General features: G+C 42.3%; 1 protein-coding gene across 2 annotated transcripts in view; it reads right to left on the reverse strand.

Moving 5' to 3' along the window:
* Positions 1 to 1,839: 1,839 nt before the first annotated feature.
* LOC116052788 (protein SSUH2 homolog) overlaps positions 1,840 to 19,639 on the reverse strand; it is an 18,687-nt gene continuing 887 nt past the window's right edge. Inside the window, exons 2-12 of one of the 2 annotated variants that reach the window (XM_031303621.2) lie at positions 11,040 to 11,132; positions 10,822 to 10,906; positions 10,487 to 10,616; positions 9,788 to 9,848; positions 8,357 to 8,481; positions 8,205 to 8,267; positions 7,339 to 7,445; positions 3,745 to 3,837; positions 3,533 to 3,638; positions 2,619 to 2,726; positions 1,840 to 2,062 (exon numbers count right to left, since the gene is read on the reverse strand). In XM_031303621.2, the coding sequence (XP_031159481.1) occupies positions 1,928 to 2,062; positions 2,619 to 2,726; positions 3,533 to 3,638; positions 3,745 to 3,837; positions 7,339 to 7,445; positions 8,205 to 8,267; positions 8,357 to 8,481; positions 9,788 to 9,848; positions 10,487 to 10,616; positions 10,822 to 10,906; positions 11,040 to 11,132 (1,106 nt within the window). In that variant the 3' untranslated portion in view covers positions 1,840 to 1,927. Of the gene's footprint in view, positions 2,063 to 2,618; positions 2,727 to 3,532; positions 3,639 to 3,744; positions 3,838 to 7,338; positions 7,446 to 7,515; positions 7,596 to 8,204; positions 8,268 to 8,356; positions 8,482 to 9,787; positions 9,849 to 10,486; positions 10,617 to 10,821; positions 10,907 to 11,039; positions 11,133 to 19,639 lie in introns of both variants that reach the window. The other variant, XM_031303622.2, reaches the window with a different exon arrangement.

The following is a 19,639-nucleotide window of genomic DNA, read 5'->3' on the forward strand; positions in this document are numbered from 1 at the left end:
TAATTACATCTTCCCAGCTCAGCAGTTTACGGTTATTTAGGATAATACAGTGATGCGAGCTGTTTGGCTTCTGGTCCAAAACTTTGAGTGTTTTCTTGTAAAGAGTAGCTAGTGGCTTTAATGATGAGCTGTTAGTTTGTCCCCAGCTTGTCAGAAATGATGTTAGATGTGACATAATCATGGCATCCATAAATAATTTGGCAGTATTAAAAGTTAGCGCATTTCTAATATATTTAAAATTGGCTAGGCTAAACTTGACCCTGTGTAAAACTAGTGGTAATAAGTTGGTGTTAGTGAAAAACAGCATCGAAAACGTCGAAAAAAAAGTGACAAAAACATTGAAAAAAGTGCTTTATAAAAGGGACAAAAACGTCAGAAAATGTGTCAAAAATATTTAAAAAAAAAAAACTGTAAAAAAGAAGAATATAAAACTGTTAATTTTGACCCAGAAGGACAACAAGTGCATGGTCAACCGGAAGACAACACAAGGGTTAAAGCATTTGTGTTGGAGTTTGTAACATTCCAAAAGCTTAATTTTGACTCAAAGATTTTCATTTTCACTGTAAATACATATCGGTTCCAAATATCGGTTATCTGTGTCATGAACTACATATAAATCTGTATCGGCCTTGAAAAACCAGCATCAGTCGATCCCTAGTCCCGTGGGATCCCAATCCCAATGCAGTGCTCTAGTTTGGAGGACTTGTTGCTGTAAACTGGGAGAGCGGGTCATTCTGGAGTTTGGCCTGCAGCTTTTTGTAGAGTAATTGTCCGGTCCAGAAGAACATTGTATCTATAATATAAATGTTTCAGCACAATGGTTAGGCTTTGTTTAGTCATTTAAAGCACCTAAATACTGTATATCAGACACACTGAGATGCAGAACATGAAACTTGAAGCCATGCTGAACAATAAGTGCGGTAATAAATGTCGTAAAATTTAAAGCAAACTTCATATCGCTACAATAGATTTTTGGTGAATACACGGTGGTACGTTAAATGGATGGTTCCGGTCGATTTTAACACGTAGCTCTGTTGTTTGTGGTCACGGAGTTCTGGAAGTATTTTTTTTTTGTCCCATAAGTAAATTGGAAGAAGCAACCTAAACCGGACGGAAAAAATATGTTTTGGAATACTGGATTGTATGAGTTCGACTATCGACTTGTGTGGACTTCACTATACAGCGGTATGTGCACTGGCTGAATTAGCACAACTTGTATGCATTTCTTTCACATCTACTGCAGTCATATTCATTGTCTTCACTCGGAAGGAATCAGTTCACATGGGTAGGCACTTGTAATGACATCTGAACATGTTAAGAGGCTAAAAGGACGTTTAAAACCAGCCCCGTTTCAGCCGCCTGGGTGCGAACTGTAGCAGGAGGCAACACCGATTATTTTCGTTTTTCTCGCTACTGACAGCACTCTGTGAACGCAAACAACAGAGCTATACTGCCGGTAAAAAGTTTGTGGTCACTTAGAAATTTCCATTCCACTCCATTTTAGACAGAATACCAGCTGATCTGAGTGGGTGGCTGATCTTTAATGCAATATCTACATTGCCCATTATCAGCAACCATTCATCCAATGTTCCAAAGGCACATTCTGTTTACTAATCCGATATCATTTTAAAAGGCTAACTGAGAAAACATTGGAGAACCCTTTTGCAATTATGGAAGCACATACTGTAATCTGAAAACTGCTGCCCTGGTTAAACAAACAATGTAACTGATCTCAGCTGGTATTCTGTCTATAATGGAGTGGAATGGAAATTTCTAAGTGACCCCAAACTTTTGACCATTTGTGTACGTGTTGAAATCGACCGGAATTCTCCTTTAAATGGATGATTCTGCTTTCCCCCCCTCCCTTTTCCCACCGATATGACCCATACTACACATGAATATGTATTATCAGGACTAAACACAGTACTTATAAAATAGTACATGCAGTGGGATATTTGGCAGCAAAGACTTTGTTCTCCACGCCATAGACGAAGAAGCTGTAGTCTTTTCCGTTGTACGTGTAGTAAGCGTGAGTCAGGGGCACCATCTCGATGGTCTGACGCTACGGAGAGGAATAAAGAGCAGTCATGACGTTAGTGTGGTTTTATTTATTGGAGAGAAACGAATACGAGTACTAGAGCCCGACCGATAAAGGATTTTTATATTGGCCGATATATATTTAAAAAAGAAATCGAGAAACGCGTAACAAAACATAAACAGATTTCCCTAACATTAGTTATTTGTTGTTATTTCTGAGTCCTCACTAAAATAATGATAATGCAGTATAAAAATAAAGTTTGTTTTATTGTCACAACAGAACAGAGGAACATCAAAATATATTAAAGTTCTGATCAATAAAATGGTTAAAAATACAACGCTTAAGATATGAAACTTAAAGGGTTAAACACAACAGGGAGGCTGTAGAGCGCCCTCTGGTGGACAAACTATGCACCGTCAACACTCAGAACATGGTTGAAGGGTGTTTCGTCCGTTTTTATTTTATTTTTTAAATATTCATTTATCGGCCATTATAAATGCCGATACCGACAGTTTGGAAAATGCCTAATATCGGGCCAGTATTATCGGTCGGGCTCTAGTTTATACGTGTTAGTTTGTACCTGCTGCAGGATGCGGCTGGTGGAACTGAAGCGATTGAGGTGTTCGTTAATCATTCTTGTGGAAACATTGCAGATCTCCTGATCAGGGAAACCCTGGATAGGATAAACCTAGCAGGAAATAAGAGGAGGAAACACAGACGATCAGGGGGTCAAACTCAACTTCACTTAGGGCCACGTTGGAAAAAGAGAAGCACATCAAGGGCCAGATATGTAGAGTTTATTGACATGCTCTTATTTCAAAAAAGTAACATATCTTTGTCTCATATGGGGCCCTATTTTAACGATGTAAGCGCACGGTGTGAAGCGCCTGGCGCAGGTGCGTTATGGGTGTGTCCAAATCCACTTTTGCTAGTTTGACGGTGGAAAAAAGGGTCTGTGCGCCGGGCGCATGGTTCTAAAGGGTTGTACTTAGTGTCTTCATTAATCAGAGGTGTGTTTTGGGGCGTAACATGCAATAAACCAATCAGAGTGTCCTCTCCCATTCCCTTTAAAAGCCTGGCGCGTTTGGACCTTGGCGCATTGCTGTTAGAAACATTTCCCCCCTCCCTGGCCTCACAAGTGGTTTGGTCCACTTGCAGTAAAATTTAGCCGACAAAAGGTGACTGTGAGTCGGGTACAGAGCACCGCGAGGTGACCGTCTTTTCAGCGGACGTTACAGTAGAGTTCAGCCAACGAACGGTGACGGTCCTGCGGTTAAGTTTCGGCACCAAAATGACTGGAAAAAAGATGTGGTTTGGATTAAAACACAGGTCCCCTTATACAAGTGCAGGTGCTTTTTGTTTCCCCTTCAATAATTGCTCTCGAGAAATGTTCTGTTTATTTTCCCTCCCAACTGTTGGATCAAATGTATGCCCGCGGCCACCGACGCCAGATGTGAATTCCTGAATAAAAGGAGAAGTGTGTTTTGTGTTTACCAGCACGCTCTCATCGACGAAGAACGGATCTCCCGTCACTTTCTCAAACTTCTTGTCAGGGAAGTCAGGCTGGCGGTCGGGAATGAAATCAGTTATGTCGTTCTTCCTACACACATAAGAAACAGATGAAGCAGAAAACGATTTGGGACAGATTTTGGTGTGTTTGTGTGTGTGTGTGTGTGTGTGTGTGTGCGTGGGTGTCTTTGACCTACCACGTCACAGTGAGTTGGATGAAATGCAGCAGGCTTTGGCTGCCGTGACACAGGGAGCAGGTCTTGTAGCCTTGGCCGTGACAGGAGGAACACCTGGAGGAGCGACACATCAAACGTCACATGCTCCTCACAGTACAACATCAAATTTGTGTTTAGCAAATTAAAGTGCTCATATTATGCTTTTTGGCTTTCTCCCTTTCCTTTATTTTGTTATATATGTTTTTTTGTGCATGTTATAGGTTTACAAAGTGAAAAAGCCCAAAGTCCACCCCAAAGGGACTTACCATCTCCAACAGAAAACACTGTTCACAAACTGCTCCAAACAGCTCTATTGTAGTCCAGCCTTTACTTCAGAGACAAACGTGGTCACTTTGGAACACATGTTATAATGCTCGCCTAGCTGCTAGCACGGCACGCCCTCATACTCTGCTTCTGACTGGCTAGTAGTCCTTACCTAGCTACTGTCAGGGCACGCCCTCATACTCTGCTTCTGACTGGCTAGTAGTCCTTACCTAGGTACTGTCAGGGCACGCCCTCATACTCTGCTTCTGACTGGCTAGTAGTCTTACCTAGCTACTGTCAGGACACGCCCTCATACTCTGCTTCTGACTGGCTAGTAGTCCTTACCTAGCTACTGTCAGGGCGCGCCCTCATACTCTGCTTCTGACTGGCTAGTAGTCCTTACCTAGCTACTGCACATGTGTGACTCCCAACAAAGATAGAACAGAAGTGAGAGGTCTCACTCTGTAGCTAAAACAGAGAGCTCAACACACAGGGTGAAAAGAGGAGCTGCAGCAATGTGCAGTACAACAAAAATATAGTTTGAAACCATGTAAACCTATTATGGTACAACCTCGAAATACAATTATGAACCTGAAAATGAGCAGAATATGAGCACTTTAAGGGTTGCGTATGGAATTCCACACTAACATGCTATTTAGGAGCTAAAACAGTAGGTGAGATTTTTTAGTATCTCCAAAATCGTAGTATGTAGTACGTAAATCGCATACAATTTCCAGTAAAATATTACAGTGTGCATTACTGGACACTACGCCGGCATAAGTATCCCACAATGCAATGTGGTAGTAACGACAACGTTCATAACAGACGAACGCACAGAAACCGAGGCAGCTCTGTAACGTCAAAACTGTCTCAGGTCTAAGGGCATAGATATCTTCTTGAATTCTCATTTTTAGGGGTTTTGCATATAACTGATCCCAGTGTGTTTCATATCAAAATGTTCAGAACAAACTCGTCTTTCTGTATAGTGAGGCCAAAATAGTTCCAGATCAATGTGTAAAGAGATAATATGGCCCTGAAGAGGAGATTTCGGACGCAACCGTGGGTTTTTATTGGCATCATAGTGGAGCAGTGGTTAGCACTATGGCCTGGTCCTGGGTCCAGGATAATAACCTAAACTAAACTAAACTCTGTCTTACGCACCCACTGCTAGCCTATCTTAGCACAGATCCTAGAGGTAACTGTAACTCCGCCCAAGTAGCAGAAGTATCAGTGCTTCTCCTTCTGAGAATATAGTTCCCAGTATGTATACGGTTAGAAGATGGCTGTTTCTCATGTGACCTTGTTATTTGTACACGCTGTGACTATACAAATCACAACATGTACATAGGAACATGTTGGCGTTATTTAGTCACTTATTGGGAGCAGTAGGCTAGATGGAGCCGGTTACCTCCAGGATCTATGCTAAGCTAGGCTAGCGGTGGGTGCGCCAGACAGAGTTACAACACGCACGGAGATGAGAAGGGTATGTATGGACTTATCTAACTCTGGGGGATACGGGGAATAAGACAAAGTCCCAATAAGTTGACTTGTTCCTTTAAGACATCCACCAACGGCATATGTTTAGCTCCAGAGACTTGGAGATCTTTTCATTCGGCTAACGTGAACGCTCCTTGCTTCCCTTGCTCACATTTCTTCCTCGCATCTTAGGCTACATCTACACTGTTACGTTTTCAATTTTTCATAAGCCTCATTTTGAGTCAAAAACGATCTCCGTCCACACAAGAGTTTTAGCTCCAGTAGCAGAACTATTCTGCGTCCATGTTAACACGTCTGACAACACGTATCACATGACCATTCCCAATAGGGATGCACCGAATCCAGGATTCGGCTTCAGATCCGGCAAATATTGGGCTTTCTGACAGGGTTCGTTTTCTGCCGAACCTTAGAATTTTTTTCCACTGAACCGAACCCTACGCTTGCGCTACGCTGGTCGACGTAATGATGGCGTTTTATGTTTACGTAGGTGGAGCGTTCAATGCAGTAGGCTGTGAGAAAGTGGAAATGGAACTCGTGAACAGAAAAAGTTGTTGTTTGGCAGTACTTTCAGTCAAAAGAATGCCATTCAAGTCCACCGATGTTCAATTTGCAATGCCAATTTGTCTCGTGGTGGCGAGGACCCTAAACTATACACAACATCACCGCTGTTACAACATTTGGTATGAAACATCCGAAAGAATACAAGTTGTGCATGAAGGAATCTACAGACAGCAGCCAAAATGCAGCAACTTCAGGTACGGCAAAGGAAGGACAGTCACAGCTAAAAACTGGTGTTAACCAGACGACCATTACCATAACCACAACATTGTTGCACTTTTATTGAAAGGTTTTGGTTTGTACGTGGGTGTAGCCTACTTTATGGGATTATTCTAAAAGGCTAATATTTTAGATATTGATTGGATCTTGAGATAGGGTAAACATAAGCAATTTTGACAATTACCTTAGGGTAATTGTCAAAATTGTTTTTCCCACTTATCTTCCTGGAATAATGTTGCCTATTCCTTTTTTTTTTACAGTTAAAATAAAATAAAATGAAAAATATCCCACTGTGGACGTTGTTTACTTCATTAATGTGTTTACTGTGTTAATGGACTGAGGATGGGAGTAGGATTCTGTATTTGGTTTCGGATTCGGCAGAATCTTAACCAGTGGATTCGGTATTGGGCCGAACCCCAAAAATCTGGATTCAGTGCATCCCTAATAAAGCTCAGCGCAAATTCTTTCAGGAAGACGTCAAATAACCCAATCACTACTCTTTCTTCTTAAATCAAATCAGCTGTTTAGAGGCGTCACTTTTTAGTTAAACCAATCAGACTTGGCCATGAAATTCAAGGACCAATCACAGCATTACAACTCTGCTTTAAATCTGTTCTCTCCCTGTGCTGTCAGCTGTCGTTTCAGGCAAAGCGCTCAACCCTCCACCTCCCCTGCTGCCTCCGGTCATCGTTTTTCCTCCGGCTGACCAATCCGTTGTCTCCGGACTCCTTCTCCCCCGCTACCAGTGTCTGGACTCCATCGGGGGTTATGTCCTGTTTCTCTACCCCTTTAAAAATGTTATTACAACGATGGGGTCTAATCTCCAAAGACTCTGTACATTTTATTATGCATTTGTACAATAAATCTTTTGCATATCTGCAAACGAAGTCTCTCCTGATTGAAATATTTATCAAACGGATTGTTAGGAAATGTCCCGCCACTGGTGACATGTACGCTGTAAATTAAATCAAGCCCTCTCCCCTGTACTCTACCAGTCTACTCGCTCTCAACTAACGGCCCAAGCGCTTCCTCTCTCACCTCTTACGGCCTCTCCCGCTACAAGAAGAACAACGCGTCTTCCCGGACGACTTGTGATTCCCGGGCCGCCTTCTGTGCCCTGTGCCGTTGCAGTAGAAGCAACGCTTCTGCAAGACGGAGAAGGACATTTAGACAGAGGGACAGGGGGAAAAGGAAGCAGGCAGCGAGGACACCCACCTCCTGCGCCCGCGGCCATGACACGAGGTGCAGCGCTTGTCCCTGGAACGGCCGTGACCGTGGCAGAATGTACAACGCTTCTGCAAAATGAGATGGGGGGGTCATTTCTCACTAATGTCACCGTTTCTACAAACCAAACAACTCATCGATTAATCGACAATGAAAATGACCGTTTGGTTGCAGCCATACTCATATCGACAAAGAACTTTCTCTCGACGTCTGCCTTTGTGTGACAGCAGCCAAAAACATCTCTTTGCACCTCCTTTCAACTTCCTTCTCTCCACCGATTCTCTACCATTTCCATAAATTAAGAAGGGAGGGATTGGGATTAATCGACAATAAAAAAGACGCTTGTCACAGTCAATCATTTTCTGGATGAATGGATGAGTTGTTTGGTCTCTAAAATGTCAGAACATGGTGAAAAATGTGGATCAGTGTTTCCCAAAAAAGCCCAAGATGACGTCCTCACATGTCAGATATTCAGTTTACTGTCACAGAGGAGAGAAGAAACTAGAACATATTCACATTGAACAAGACATCACACAAGTATAACTTTTTTTTCCCATGAAAAATGGCTCAAACCGAATAACCGATTATCAAAATAGTTGACGATTTCTTACATAGTTGAAAACTAATCGATTCGTCTTTGCAGCTCTACTATAATAGTTTAAAACAAGAACACATCTCACCTGGCCTCTTCCATGGCAGTTACCACAGCGAGTTCTTCCACAGCCGTTGCACTTGTGACAGGGCTAAAACACACACAGACACACACTCTGAAACAAAGAACACAAAAAAGTAACACAATCAGGAAAACAGAGAAAGCCTGACGGAGCTGTACCTTCACGAAGGAGGAGTGCGGCACGCGGACCTTCTCCACCTTGTCGGTGTATCTCGCAGGCAGCGTGACAGGAATGTCCCACGGTGGAGGACTCATCCCAAACTGAGGACCGTCCACCACCTGTCCTGTTTGAAGAAGCAGAACACATGTAAACGTTACTTGGCCAATCCTTCCAAACGCCCCACAAGAAGACAGCATTTCTTCTAACTCCATTCATAAATACCAACTTTTTCCTCCCAACAGGCAATTTTAGAGTCCCTTTTTTTAGACACAACAGGCTCAAGCACTCTTTTATACATCAGTCTGTGCTGTTGCTAAACCAAAATCAGTTGGCTGACAATTAAGATCAGAATCCGAGGATATCACGAAACGTGTTTCTTTATGGCTGTTAATGTTGTTTTAATGTTTTGTACATTTTGTGTGTTTGTGTGTGTGTGTGTGTGTGTGTGTGTGTGAAATGAAAGTGTCTCGCTGTAGACTCAACTGAGAAATCAAGACAGCCAAAATCACCATAAACCTGGGTGTTTTATTTTGAAATTTTGGTTTATTTTGTTAAGTATCCAGTTGCACTGTGGCCTTCCTGTATGTGATTACCTGCCAGGCTTGACACATTCGCTCGCGGCTCACGAAAGAAATACTGCAGCAAGCGGGCCGTCGCGGCCTCTCCGCTCCTGATTGGGTAACATGGGCGGCGAAATTAAAATAGCTCCGCTTCGCGACTATTCGCGACGTTTTAGCGCTCGCCGTGTTTCTGCCGAAACTTTGTGTGTACTTTTCTCCTTCCTTTTTTTGAGTGGAGCTGCTTGGGCATGCAACACTAACCCTTGTGTTTCCCTTGGGTCAAATTTCACCTGTTTTCAAAGTTTTTTATATCAGAAATATGGGTTTCTTAACAACCAAATTGCCCTAAATAACATGGATGCATGCATGTACGTTGTATGGAACTTAGATACAACATTGGTCGCAGGTAAAATTAATTGATAACTTGTGTTTTATTCATTTTATAGCATTTGAAAAACATTTTTTTTAATGGTTTCAAAACAGCATCCTGACCAGAACTTTGACATGTACCAGTCTGTGGTTATCCACTAAACATCCTCTGATCTTAATTAGTCAAAATAATTCATACACATAATCATAATCACAATCATAATCATATACATTAGGTTTATTGATCATGAATTAAAAAAAACGAGAAAAAAGCTTTTTTTAAGAGACAAACAATGTTGGAAAAAGTGACCGGGAAGGACAACAAGTTCATGGTTGACGGGAAGACAAATCAAGGGTTAATTTCAGTGTAAACTGACAATAAAGTTGTATTGTATTAACTAACTGACCAGGGTACAAGTACCGTCGGAGGATCTACTGATCTATTCATTCATAAAAGAGCCAATGTTATCAGTGGTTTGTCGGCTCAGATAAAGGTTTTACCGTTGTAGGATTCAAACTGCCAGGCGCTGGTTCTGGTCTCAGTGTAGGTCTCCAGGCGATACTGCAGAAGGAAGACAATCAGAAAACATGTGATTCATGTTGCTACGACTGAAGTCTGTTTTAGCTTTTCTGGGGTTTAGACTACGGTGGCCGAGATGGTTCAACACAAATACAAAAGCTACAACACAAATGCAAATGCTACAACACTATCTATCTATCATCTAACTAGTCTATATCTAACTATCTAACTAGTCTACAGTATCCATCTACAGTCATGTGAAAAAATTAGGACACCCATGCTAAAGTTGACTAAAAAGAGGAATAAAAAAAAATCATCTGTTGCAAAATGATCTTAATGCCTTAATTAAAAAAATTAGGAAAAATACAATCTTTAAGGACACCAATTGTCTTTGTGAATGAATAATGTATCGTAAATAAATAAATGTTCTTCCTTAAAATACAGGGGGCATAAGTCAGTACACCCCTATGTTAAATTCCCATAGAGGCAGGCAGACTTTTATTTTTAAAAGCCAGTTATTTCATGGATCCAGGATACTATGCACCCTGATAAAGTTCCCTTGGCCTTTGGAATTAAAATAGCCTCACATCATCACATGATGTGATGTGATGTTGTTCCAGGTTAGATATTAGATAGGTAACATATTCATTCATGTATTAGTGTAACAGATGTGCTCCTACCCTGTACACAGTGACGGGCTTGAGCTCTTTGAAGGTGAGGTTCCTGGCAGGTTTGGAGCTGTATCTCCATTTTGATTCCACAAACTTGAGCAAGGCATCTCTGGCCACATCCTCCGACACAGTGGGGACCCTGGAGGGGCAAAAGCACACACACACACACACACACACACACACACACACACACACACACACACACACACACACACACACACACACACACACACACACACACACACACACACACAAACACGTGTGAAAGGGAATCTTTGAAAAAAGTCTGGACCTGATGGGTCGGACAGTGTCCGGAGTTCATGTGAGAAAACGCATTTGTTTACCTGACAATGGGAACCAAAGTGTTCTTGTTGAGTTCGGGCTGCGGGTTATAGTCAGGGGGGGGTGGATACAGCGGGTTGTCACCCTCTAGACATATACACACACACACACACACACACACACACACACACACACACACATCAACACAAAAACATAGATGACGAAGGTCGGGACATGTTAAAGAAACAAAAACAGAAGAGAAGAGAAACGAAGGACTCACCTCCTTTGGGGACCTGGTATCCATGTACATCATCCAGCCAGCCAGGAGGGGGCGCTGACGGTCCCTCCTCTGGGATGTTTGGGTCAAACTCACCTGAGGAGATGAGGGGATGAAAAGGAAGAAAAGATGAAGGACAGCCACAGATTAAGATAGAGAGCAAGGGTGAGTCCAGATGAATCCATTGGTATCTCTGCTCTTCAAAGATATAAGTTGGACCCTAACTGGTAAACACCCTGAACATTTCTCAATTTAGCTCCTTACTAGGAGTAATGCTAGTAGAGCTTACATGACCACACTATTTTCATTTGTCAGCCACAGTTTGTTATTTTTAGTTAAAGCTGCAAAGATGAATGGATTAGTTGTCAACTCATAAATTAATCGCCAACTATTTTGATAATCTTTCAATCGGTTGGAGTCATTTATTATTAAAAATATATCTTATAGTTTCTTCTCTCCTCTGTAACAGGAAACTGAATATCTTTGAGTTGTGGACAAAACAAGACCTTTGAGGACGTCATCTTGGGACTTTTTGGGAAACACTGATCCACATTTTTCACAATTTTCTGACATTTTTTTTAGACCAAACAACTGATCCATTCCCCCTCAGGTTCAGACCTTCTCTCTGTATCTGTCTCAGTACAGAGCAGTTTAAAATCTTTCCTTAAAGCTTAGTTTTCCTTATTTCGTCCCATATGTTTTGTCGTATTAAAAAGTTGTGCCCAAGAGGGGTAGACAGTGTTTTCTGTCAGGAAGAAAGGACAGGAAGGGAGGATGCATTCTTCAGGAAACTGGTTATAGCCCATAGTAACAGACCAGATGCTCAGGATTGAAAGGTCACTCTAACATTTCTACAGGTTTGTCAACATCAGTCAGTATAGTAGTTTATTTACACACTACAAGCTCCACTAAAGCGTGATATATGGTTCTGCGGAGGCTCCACGCAGAGCTTTCGCCGTAGCTTACATAAGTGGCCTGAAGTTTAGGTGTGTGTGTCGATTTCCTTAAGCGAATAGCAGGGCTGGCGCGTGAGTGTGTGTGTGTGTGTGTGTGTGTGTGTGTGTGTGTGTGTGTGTGCGTGTGTGCGTGCGTGCGTGTGGTAGAGTGAGTGAGAGAGTGATGGCGAATAGCTTTAGAAATTCACAAGTTCACAAAAGGTTGGTATCTCATGATCACCTTTACACAATAACACATTCAAAAGTGCTATATAAATATTTAATATTCTGAATTCAATGTTGTCGGTGTGTTAATGTTGGAGTCCCGACCCGACTCTTAGCAACCAAGCGATTGCGCCTGCTTTAGAAAGTTAACTAGTTGCAGGTTTGCGGTAAAATGCAGTTGGGTTGTCGAGGTCAAAACACTATACAGTATGTAGCAGCTGTGAATCAAATAAACGTATTATAAATAATGTTATGTCATTTTTTTAACTCTCACACTGAATGTTTGCTGCTTCAATCCAGATGAGAATTGAAAAGTATCTTCTGCCCCCCCCCCCCCTCTGCACCACAAATTGCTTTCTAATCTGTGGGAAACACTGGAATGTCAAGTCAAGTCAATTGATTTATTTATAGAGCACATTTAAAACCAACATAGGCTGAACAAAGTACTGTACAAAGTTATATTATGTTATAAAAACAAAGGAAGACAATAAAAATATAGACACAATGAACATCATACAAAACAACACACTTCTATACAAATGTCCCTAAACTAAATCATACGCCAAAGAATAAAATGTGTTTTAAGACGAGACATCTCGGCAGTGGAGGAGGACCCAATATGAATGGGAAGTTTGTTCCAGAGTCTCGGGGCCACAACAGAGAAGGCACGATGGGGTCAGTCCTATGTTCCCACAGCCCAGTGGTCCCTCAGCCCAATGGTCCCACAGCCCTATGTTCCCACAGCCCTATGTTCCCACAGCCCAATGGTCCCACAGCCCTATGTTCCCACAGCCCTATGTTCCCACAGCCCTATGTTCCCACAGCCCAATGGTCCCACAGCCCTATGTTCCTACAGCTCTATGTTCCCACAGCCCTATGGTCCCACAGCCCTATGTTCCCACAGCCCTATGTTCCCACAGCCCTATGTTCCCAGAGCTCAATGGTCCCACAGCTCTATGTTCCCACAGCCCTATGGTCCCACAGCCCTATGTTCCCACAGCCCTATGTTCCCACAGCCCTATGTTCCCAGAGCTCAATGGTCCCACAGCTCTATGTTCCCAGAGCTCAATGGTCCCACAGCTCTATGTTCCCACAGCCCTATGTTCCCACAGCCCAGTGGTCCCACAGCCCAATGGTCCCACAGCCCTATGTTCCCACATTTCTAAGAATTTATTTTCACTGAAAATTAGGCCCTATGTTCCCACATTTCTAGGACATTTTCAAAATTAGGTCTTGTGTTCCTACATTTCCCTTCAATTTAAGCCCTACCCTCCCACAACATTTTTTATTGTTAGGGTTAGGAGTTAGGGCTAGGGTTAGGGGGATAAAATCTGATACAAATTCATGAAAAAGGAAATGTGGGAACATAGGGCCTAATTTTCATTGAAAAAAAATAATCTTAGAAATGTGGGAACATAGGGCTGTGGGACCATTGGGCTGTGGGAACATAGGCAGGCTCCCAGGCACTATCACCCTTTGTTTTCATCCGAGACTGTGAAACAGCTAAAAGGAACTGATTAGACGATCTTAGGTTCCTGGAGGAGTGATGTAGGGTAAGGAGATCAGCATTATACAAAGCGGCCAATCCATGTAATGCCTTAAAAACAAGTAACATTACCTTAAAATCGATTCTATATTTGACCGTTAACCAGTGAAGTGAAGCCAATATCGGGGAGATATGATCCCTCCTTCTGGTACCAGTCAACAATCTAGCAGCCGCATTCTGGACAAGCTGCAGGCGTGATAAAGATGATTGGCAAATCCCAGAATACAAGGAATTGCAGTAGTCAATACAAGACGAAATAAGAGTATGAATAACATTCTCCAATGTGTTGATGAATTTGAGTTTTTTTCTAATGCAGGAACTACCGACCTTTGCACTTTCCCGTGACTTCTCTCTACTGGTAATCCACTCTAACACTGGCGCACCCTTCCAGGAAGAACAAACTGCAGTAACTCCACTGCAAATGTCATTTCCACCCACGCCCTGTGTATTCACCTTTGCTTTTTTAAGGTTAAATGTAAAGACAAGCAAAGGCAAGTTTACCTATTAAGCACATTGCAGCAACAAGGCAAATTCAACTGTGCTTTAATAATAATGTATACTTTATTAATCCCGCAAGGGTAAATTACTTATTAGTTTTCACTCTGTTGTTATTATTATACACATTACACACAGGCCTGAATTACACACACATGCTCAGTACCTATACATGCACTAATGGAGAGCTGGCCATGGAAACGCGCCCCGAGCAGTTGAGGGTTCGGTGCCTTCCGTATGGGGACTTGAACCAACAACCCTCCGGTTCCAACCCAGCTCCCTACTGACTGAGCTACTACCACCCCCATAAAACATTGACACTCAGATGTAGGGATGGGCAATATATCAAAATTGTATCAATAAATGAGGCTAGATATCGTCTTACATTTTGGATATCGTAATATGATACAAGTCTGTTTCTGGTGTTAAAGGCTGCATTACAGTAAGGTGATGTCAATATCTGAACTTACCAGACTTCCTAGCTGTTTTATTATTTGTCTTTACCCACTTAGTGATTGTAACACATTATTGGTGATTATTTATCAAAAATGTCATTGTGTTAATGTTTTGTGAAAGCACCAATAGTCAACTCTACAATCTCGCCGCAATATCGAACACGAACTAAGCGGTATGCTCTTTATACAATATAGAATATACCTCAGGCTATCAGACAGCACAAACAAGCACTTTAAACATTTATTTTTATAACTTCTGTATTTATGGTCTATTTGTGTTGTATTTATGCTTTTTATGGGCATTAAGGCGGGTATGAGCACTGTACTTTCCATTCCTATGGATGAACTTGACTTGACTTGTTTTGGTGCTTGAAATCAGTTTACCAAAGACAAAAATGAGGTTCACAAAGTAGTGTTAATATATGCTAAAAATAGTAGATAAATGTATAATAAATGTCTAAAAATTAAGTTTTGTAATGTCGGTTTTTAAAAAACAATCAAACATTTGTTAACATGTTAAAAGTTTCAATAAAATCTGACTGAATCATGCATCTTGTTAATGATTAACCGTAGGGATTATGGGAGGGAAAAAAATAATCCAAAATTGTATGTGTTGTGATTTTTTTGCGACGATTTAAAAAATCGATTCTTCTCCCCAGAGTCAATTTTTTTTTGGAGAAACATCTCGCACATCCAAACAAATTCTTCTGTGCAGGTGCGTTGGATGATAACATCAACTTCAAAACAAAGGAACAAATCCTTTACTCTGCTCTTGCTATAGCATCACCTTTTTTGAGGACTTTCAAAAAGCCAACATCAACGTTTCAGCTTTAGCGCCAAATTATCTCTTTACACATTGCTCTAGAAAACATTTGGGCGTCACTGTACTGAGTTTGTTCTGAACATTTTGATATGAAACACACAGGGATCAGTTTTATGCAAATACCTTAAAAAGGTGAATTTAAGAAGATATGTTATGTGAAAATGCCATTAGACCTCAGAGGGTTGAATAACTTAATTTGGCTGTTCTTTTTCTTTCTTAAGGCGCTGACACACCAACCCGATTATCGGCCTTCAGACAGTCTGGCGAGGTCGGTGACTCGAGTCTGTTCGGTGTGTTCAGTGCCGTCGTCCATCGGAGGAGCCGTCGTCCTTCATTTTGGCCGACCTGACATGTTGGGTCGGAGGGTGGGCAGTCGGACTCAATGACCAATCTGATTGGTGGAGTGCTAACCCGGAAATGAAGAGCGGGATGAGCGTGACTAAGCCTCTCAAAATCGGACGAAAATCTTTTAAACTGACCTTTGTCGATCTGAAATTTATTTCACGCTTAAAATGTTTTCAGAAACACGTTTCGGTGAACTGTCTTCGTAAAATATGAGAACGTATTCCGAACGAAGCCGCCTTTATGCCCGGTTGAAAAATCCGGGAGCAGCCAGACCCACGTGACGCGTTCGTCCAATCAGTTTTCATTTTTTTGGGCGACAATACAGATTAGCGCCGCCTGCTGTTATGGAGACGTATTACGTCTTGTGCACGCACAGAACGTACGCTCAAGTCGGCGTCGCTTCGGTGTGTTCTGAGGCACTTTTTGGACCTCGGGGAGCCGACTGATCAGTCCAACTGCCTTTTCTGCCGACGGTCGGCTGTCGGGTTGGTGTGTCAGGGCCTTTATGGAGAGCAGACGTCACAAGGGCAGCATCAGCATCACGTTTTCAATAAAGTTTCAATAAATTCTGACTGAATCGTGCATCTTATTACTGATTAACCGTAAGAATACATGCATGATTGTATTTACTTGTTAACCTATTTTTACAACAGTGTAACTAAGTCCAGCTTTGACTTCCCTAACTGCAGCTGTGCAGCAACATCAGCATCATAAATCCAACAAAATACCAACGAATATAATGTTTTTTTCTGCACAACAACATACTATTACATAAATATACACAATAGAGCCTTGATTGAGAGACTTCCGAGGCACCGTGCGGCTCTTTAGGGGCGCGTACGTCATGGTTTTGCTGAACAGCGTCTGCTCCTCGGAGTGTTTTTCAGTCGCTGTGTTTTCTCCAAGCTCCCGTCGCCCCCGGCAGATAAAAATACAACAGAGTCAGTGTGCTTATGTCCTGCTGTACACACACACACACAATACCTCTGGCTGAGGGATAAAAATACTAGCGAGAAGGTGTTTCCCTAAAAAGATCTGGGTTGAGATGGACGGAGTGTGAGAACGGAGGGAGGGAGGGAGACAGAGAGACTTATTAAGAGAGAGACAAATAAAGAGGGAGGGAGGGAGGGAGGTGGGGGGGGAATGGGAGAAGGAATGTGCTTTTAAAAAAAGGGGAGAACAAAAGCCGACCTGATTAGCGAGGCTTAGACTGGACAATGCATCTAAAATACTCCAGCAGAATTCACTTTCTTGCTCTGCGCAGCATGATAAACATTGTTTATGACTGTACAGACTGTACAGATGTAATGACACAACAACAACAACAACAACACAAGGATCTCCTGCCAAGAGTTTAGGACCAAACTGTTTTTCAAACTGTTAATCGAGGAAACAATCAGCAGATTGACGAATGAAAGAAATAAGTGCTAATGAAATCGCGTGAGGATTGTTATTTGAAGTACCTAACGGTGAACTCAGAAGAAGATCTTCTTCATATGTTGGGTTTGACTGACTGTTTGATCGATGAGCAGCATCACTGGTGTCTTTTCTTCCCTGTCCTGGTTTATGACCTACACCGCAGGGGTAGGGGTGGTACAGTTCACAAAACCCACGGTTCGGTTCGTGTAACGGTTTTCGGTTCTGTACGGTTCTTGATATTTTTTCTTTTAATCTTTTAACACTCCAGAAATACACTTTAGCGTATGATATACAGCTAAAATTAGCATATTGAATGCATGTTGCACAGTACATGCACACAGTGGCAGTTCTATCTATTGTTTGATTTCCGCTGTCATCATAGGTAACATGAAATCTAAAATGTTCCCACACACCAGACTATATACGACGCTGGAGCATCCTCCAACTCCGGGCAGCCTTCCTTATCTCTCCCACTTGCCATTTCTACACGTGACGTGACCTGCAGCACTCCACACTCCACCTGAGGAGCGGTTGGCTCGGCGCCTCTCAAAATCTGACGAAAATCTTTTAAACTGACCTTTGTTGATCAAAAAAACAGACCGATTCAGCAACTGCATGGCCTATTTCTCGCTTAAAATGTTGTCAGAAACACGTTTCGGTGAACTATTTTAGTACAATACGGGATCGTATTCCGAACGAGACGCCATTAGTGTCTGTTTTGAAATTCAGGAGCAGCAAGAACCACGTGACGCGTTCGTCCAATCAGCTGCCATGTGTTGCGTTCGTCACGCTCATCCCCCTCGTCGTTTCCAGTAAGCGTTTTAACATAGGTGTATAAAGTGGGCACTACGGCAGTAAGTGGTTAGTGCACATTAACAGTGTACTGACGAACCGTGTGACGCACACACGCTCCGAACCGAGACAAGCAAACCGAACGGTTCGGATGTTTTTTCATGAACCGTACCACCCCTAATTAGATTAGATTTAACTTTATTGTCATTGCACAACCAGTACAACGAAATGCAGTTTTACATCTAGTAGTGAAGTAGTGAAATCATTAAAGTGATTTTCCTTTATAGCAGTGGTTAAAAAAGACATAAAACACAGAATGCAGTATGATTATGTTAGTCCATCATTACAGTGCATTAGCAAATATAGTGCATAGCGTTCTGAGAAATCCGACAGTCCATAGACCATATAATAGTAGAGACAGAATGCAGTATGATCATATATAGTGAATTGTTGAGGTGCATTAATAAAGTGCATCGTGATCAGAGGTAGTCAGACAGTCCATAGTCCATGTGCAAAAGGGGGGGGGGGGGGGGCGGTGCAGGGGCAGGGGGCTAGGACGCGAGGAAGGGACGCAAGTGGAGGAGTCGAGGACGCAATTCAAGCGACATGAGATGCAGCTCTGGTTTCTGTCATTTTAGGTAGATCTGATCACGCCTATGTTTGTTCAAGTGTTCATTTTTTTGATCAGTTTGCTTTTTATTAGACTCATGATTGGTCTGGCGGGTGTATGGACGGGACTTTGATACCGCGGCTCCACTGCCCAGATTTCTACTGCACAGACTCAGACTCCAAAGTTACTAGACGGCCGCGCCGTGTCTGGGAGATTTTGGCTTTACTTTTGTACAGCGGGAGGAAGTGGAGACGCGTCGTCCGTCTTTATAAACGGTCTGTGGTTCGCGCCCTGATAGGAATAACTTAATGTTCTGAACGTCTAAGATAGCACCTTTAAATTAAACACCAACAAACACCTAGTCACTGTAAGTAACAGAAATAAGTTCTATGATAACATAAACAAAATATATAAAGGTTACCAACTAAGTGGTGTTTACTAGTTTCACCTGTAAACAGCGGTGGAAGAAGTATTCAGATCCTAAGTCTAAAATTATTACCACACTGTAATAATACAAGTTACAAGTAAAAGTCCTGTGTGTGTGTGTGTGTGTGTGTGTGTGTGTGTGTGTGTGTGTGTGTGTGTGTGTGTGTGTGTGTGCGCTTGTTTTACTATATTCTTAGGGTCCAAAAACCGGGAGTCCAGTATACTTGTGGGGTCCCGACAGCATTGTTGGTCCAAAATGCTGGACCCCATAAGGTTAAAGGTCTGTTTGAGGGTTAAGACTTGGTTTTAGGATTAGGGTTAGAATTAGGTTATGGTTAGGGTGAGGGTAAGGGTTAAGGTTAGGCATTTAGTGGTGATGGTTAAGGTTAGGGTAAGGGGCTAGGGAATGCATTATGTCAATGACAGGTCCCCACAAAGATAGTGAAACAAACGTATATGTGTGTATGTGTGTGTGTGTGTGTGTGTGTGTGTGTGTGTGTGTGTGTGTGTGTGTGTGTGTGTGTGTGTGTGT

Source organism: Sander lucioperca, chromosome 6 (assembly GCF_008315115.2).
Source record: "Sander lucioperca isolate FBNREF2018 chromosome 6, SLUC_FBN_1.2, whole genome shotgun sequence".
In the NCBI taxonomy this organism is placed as follows: Eukaryota; Metazoa; Chordata; class Actinopteri; order Perciformes; family Percidae; genus Sander; species Sander lucioperca.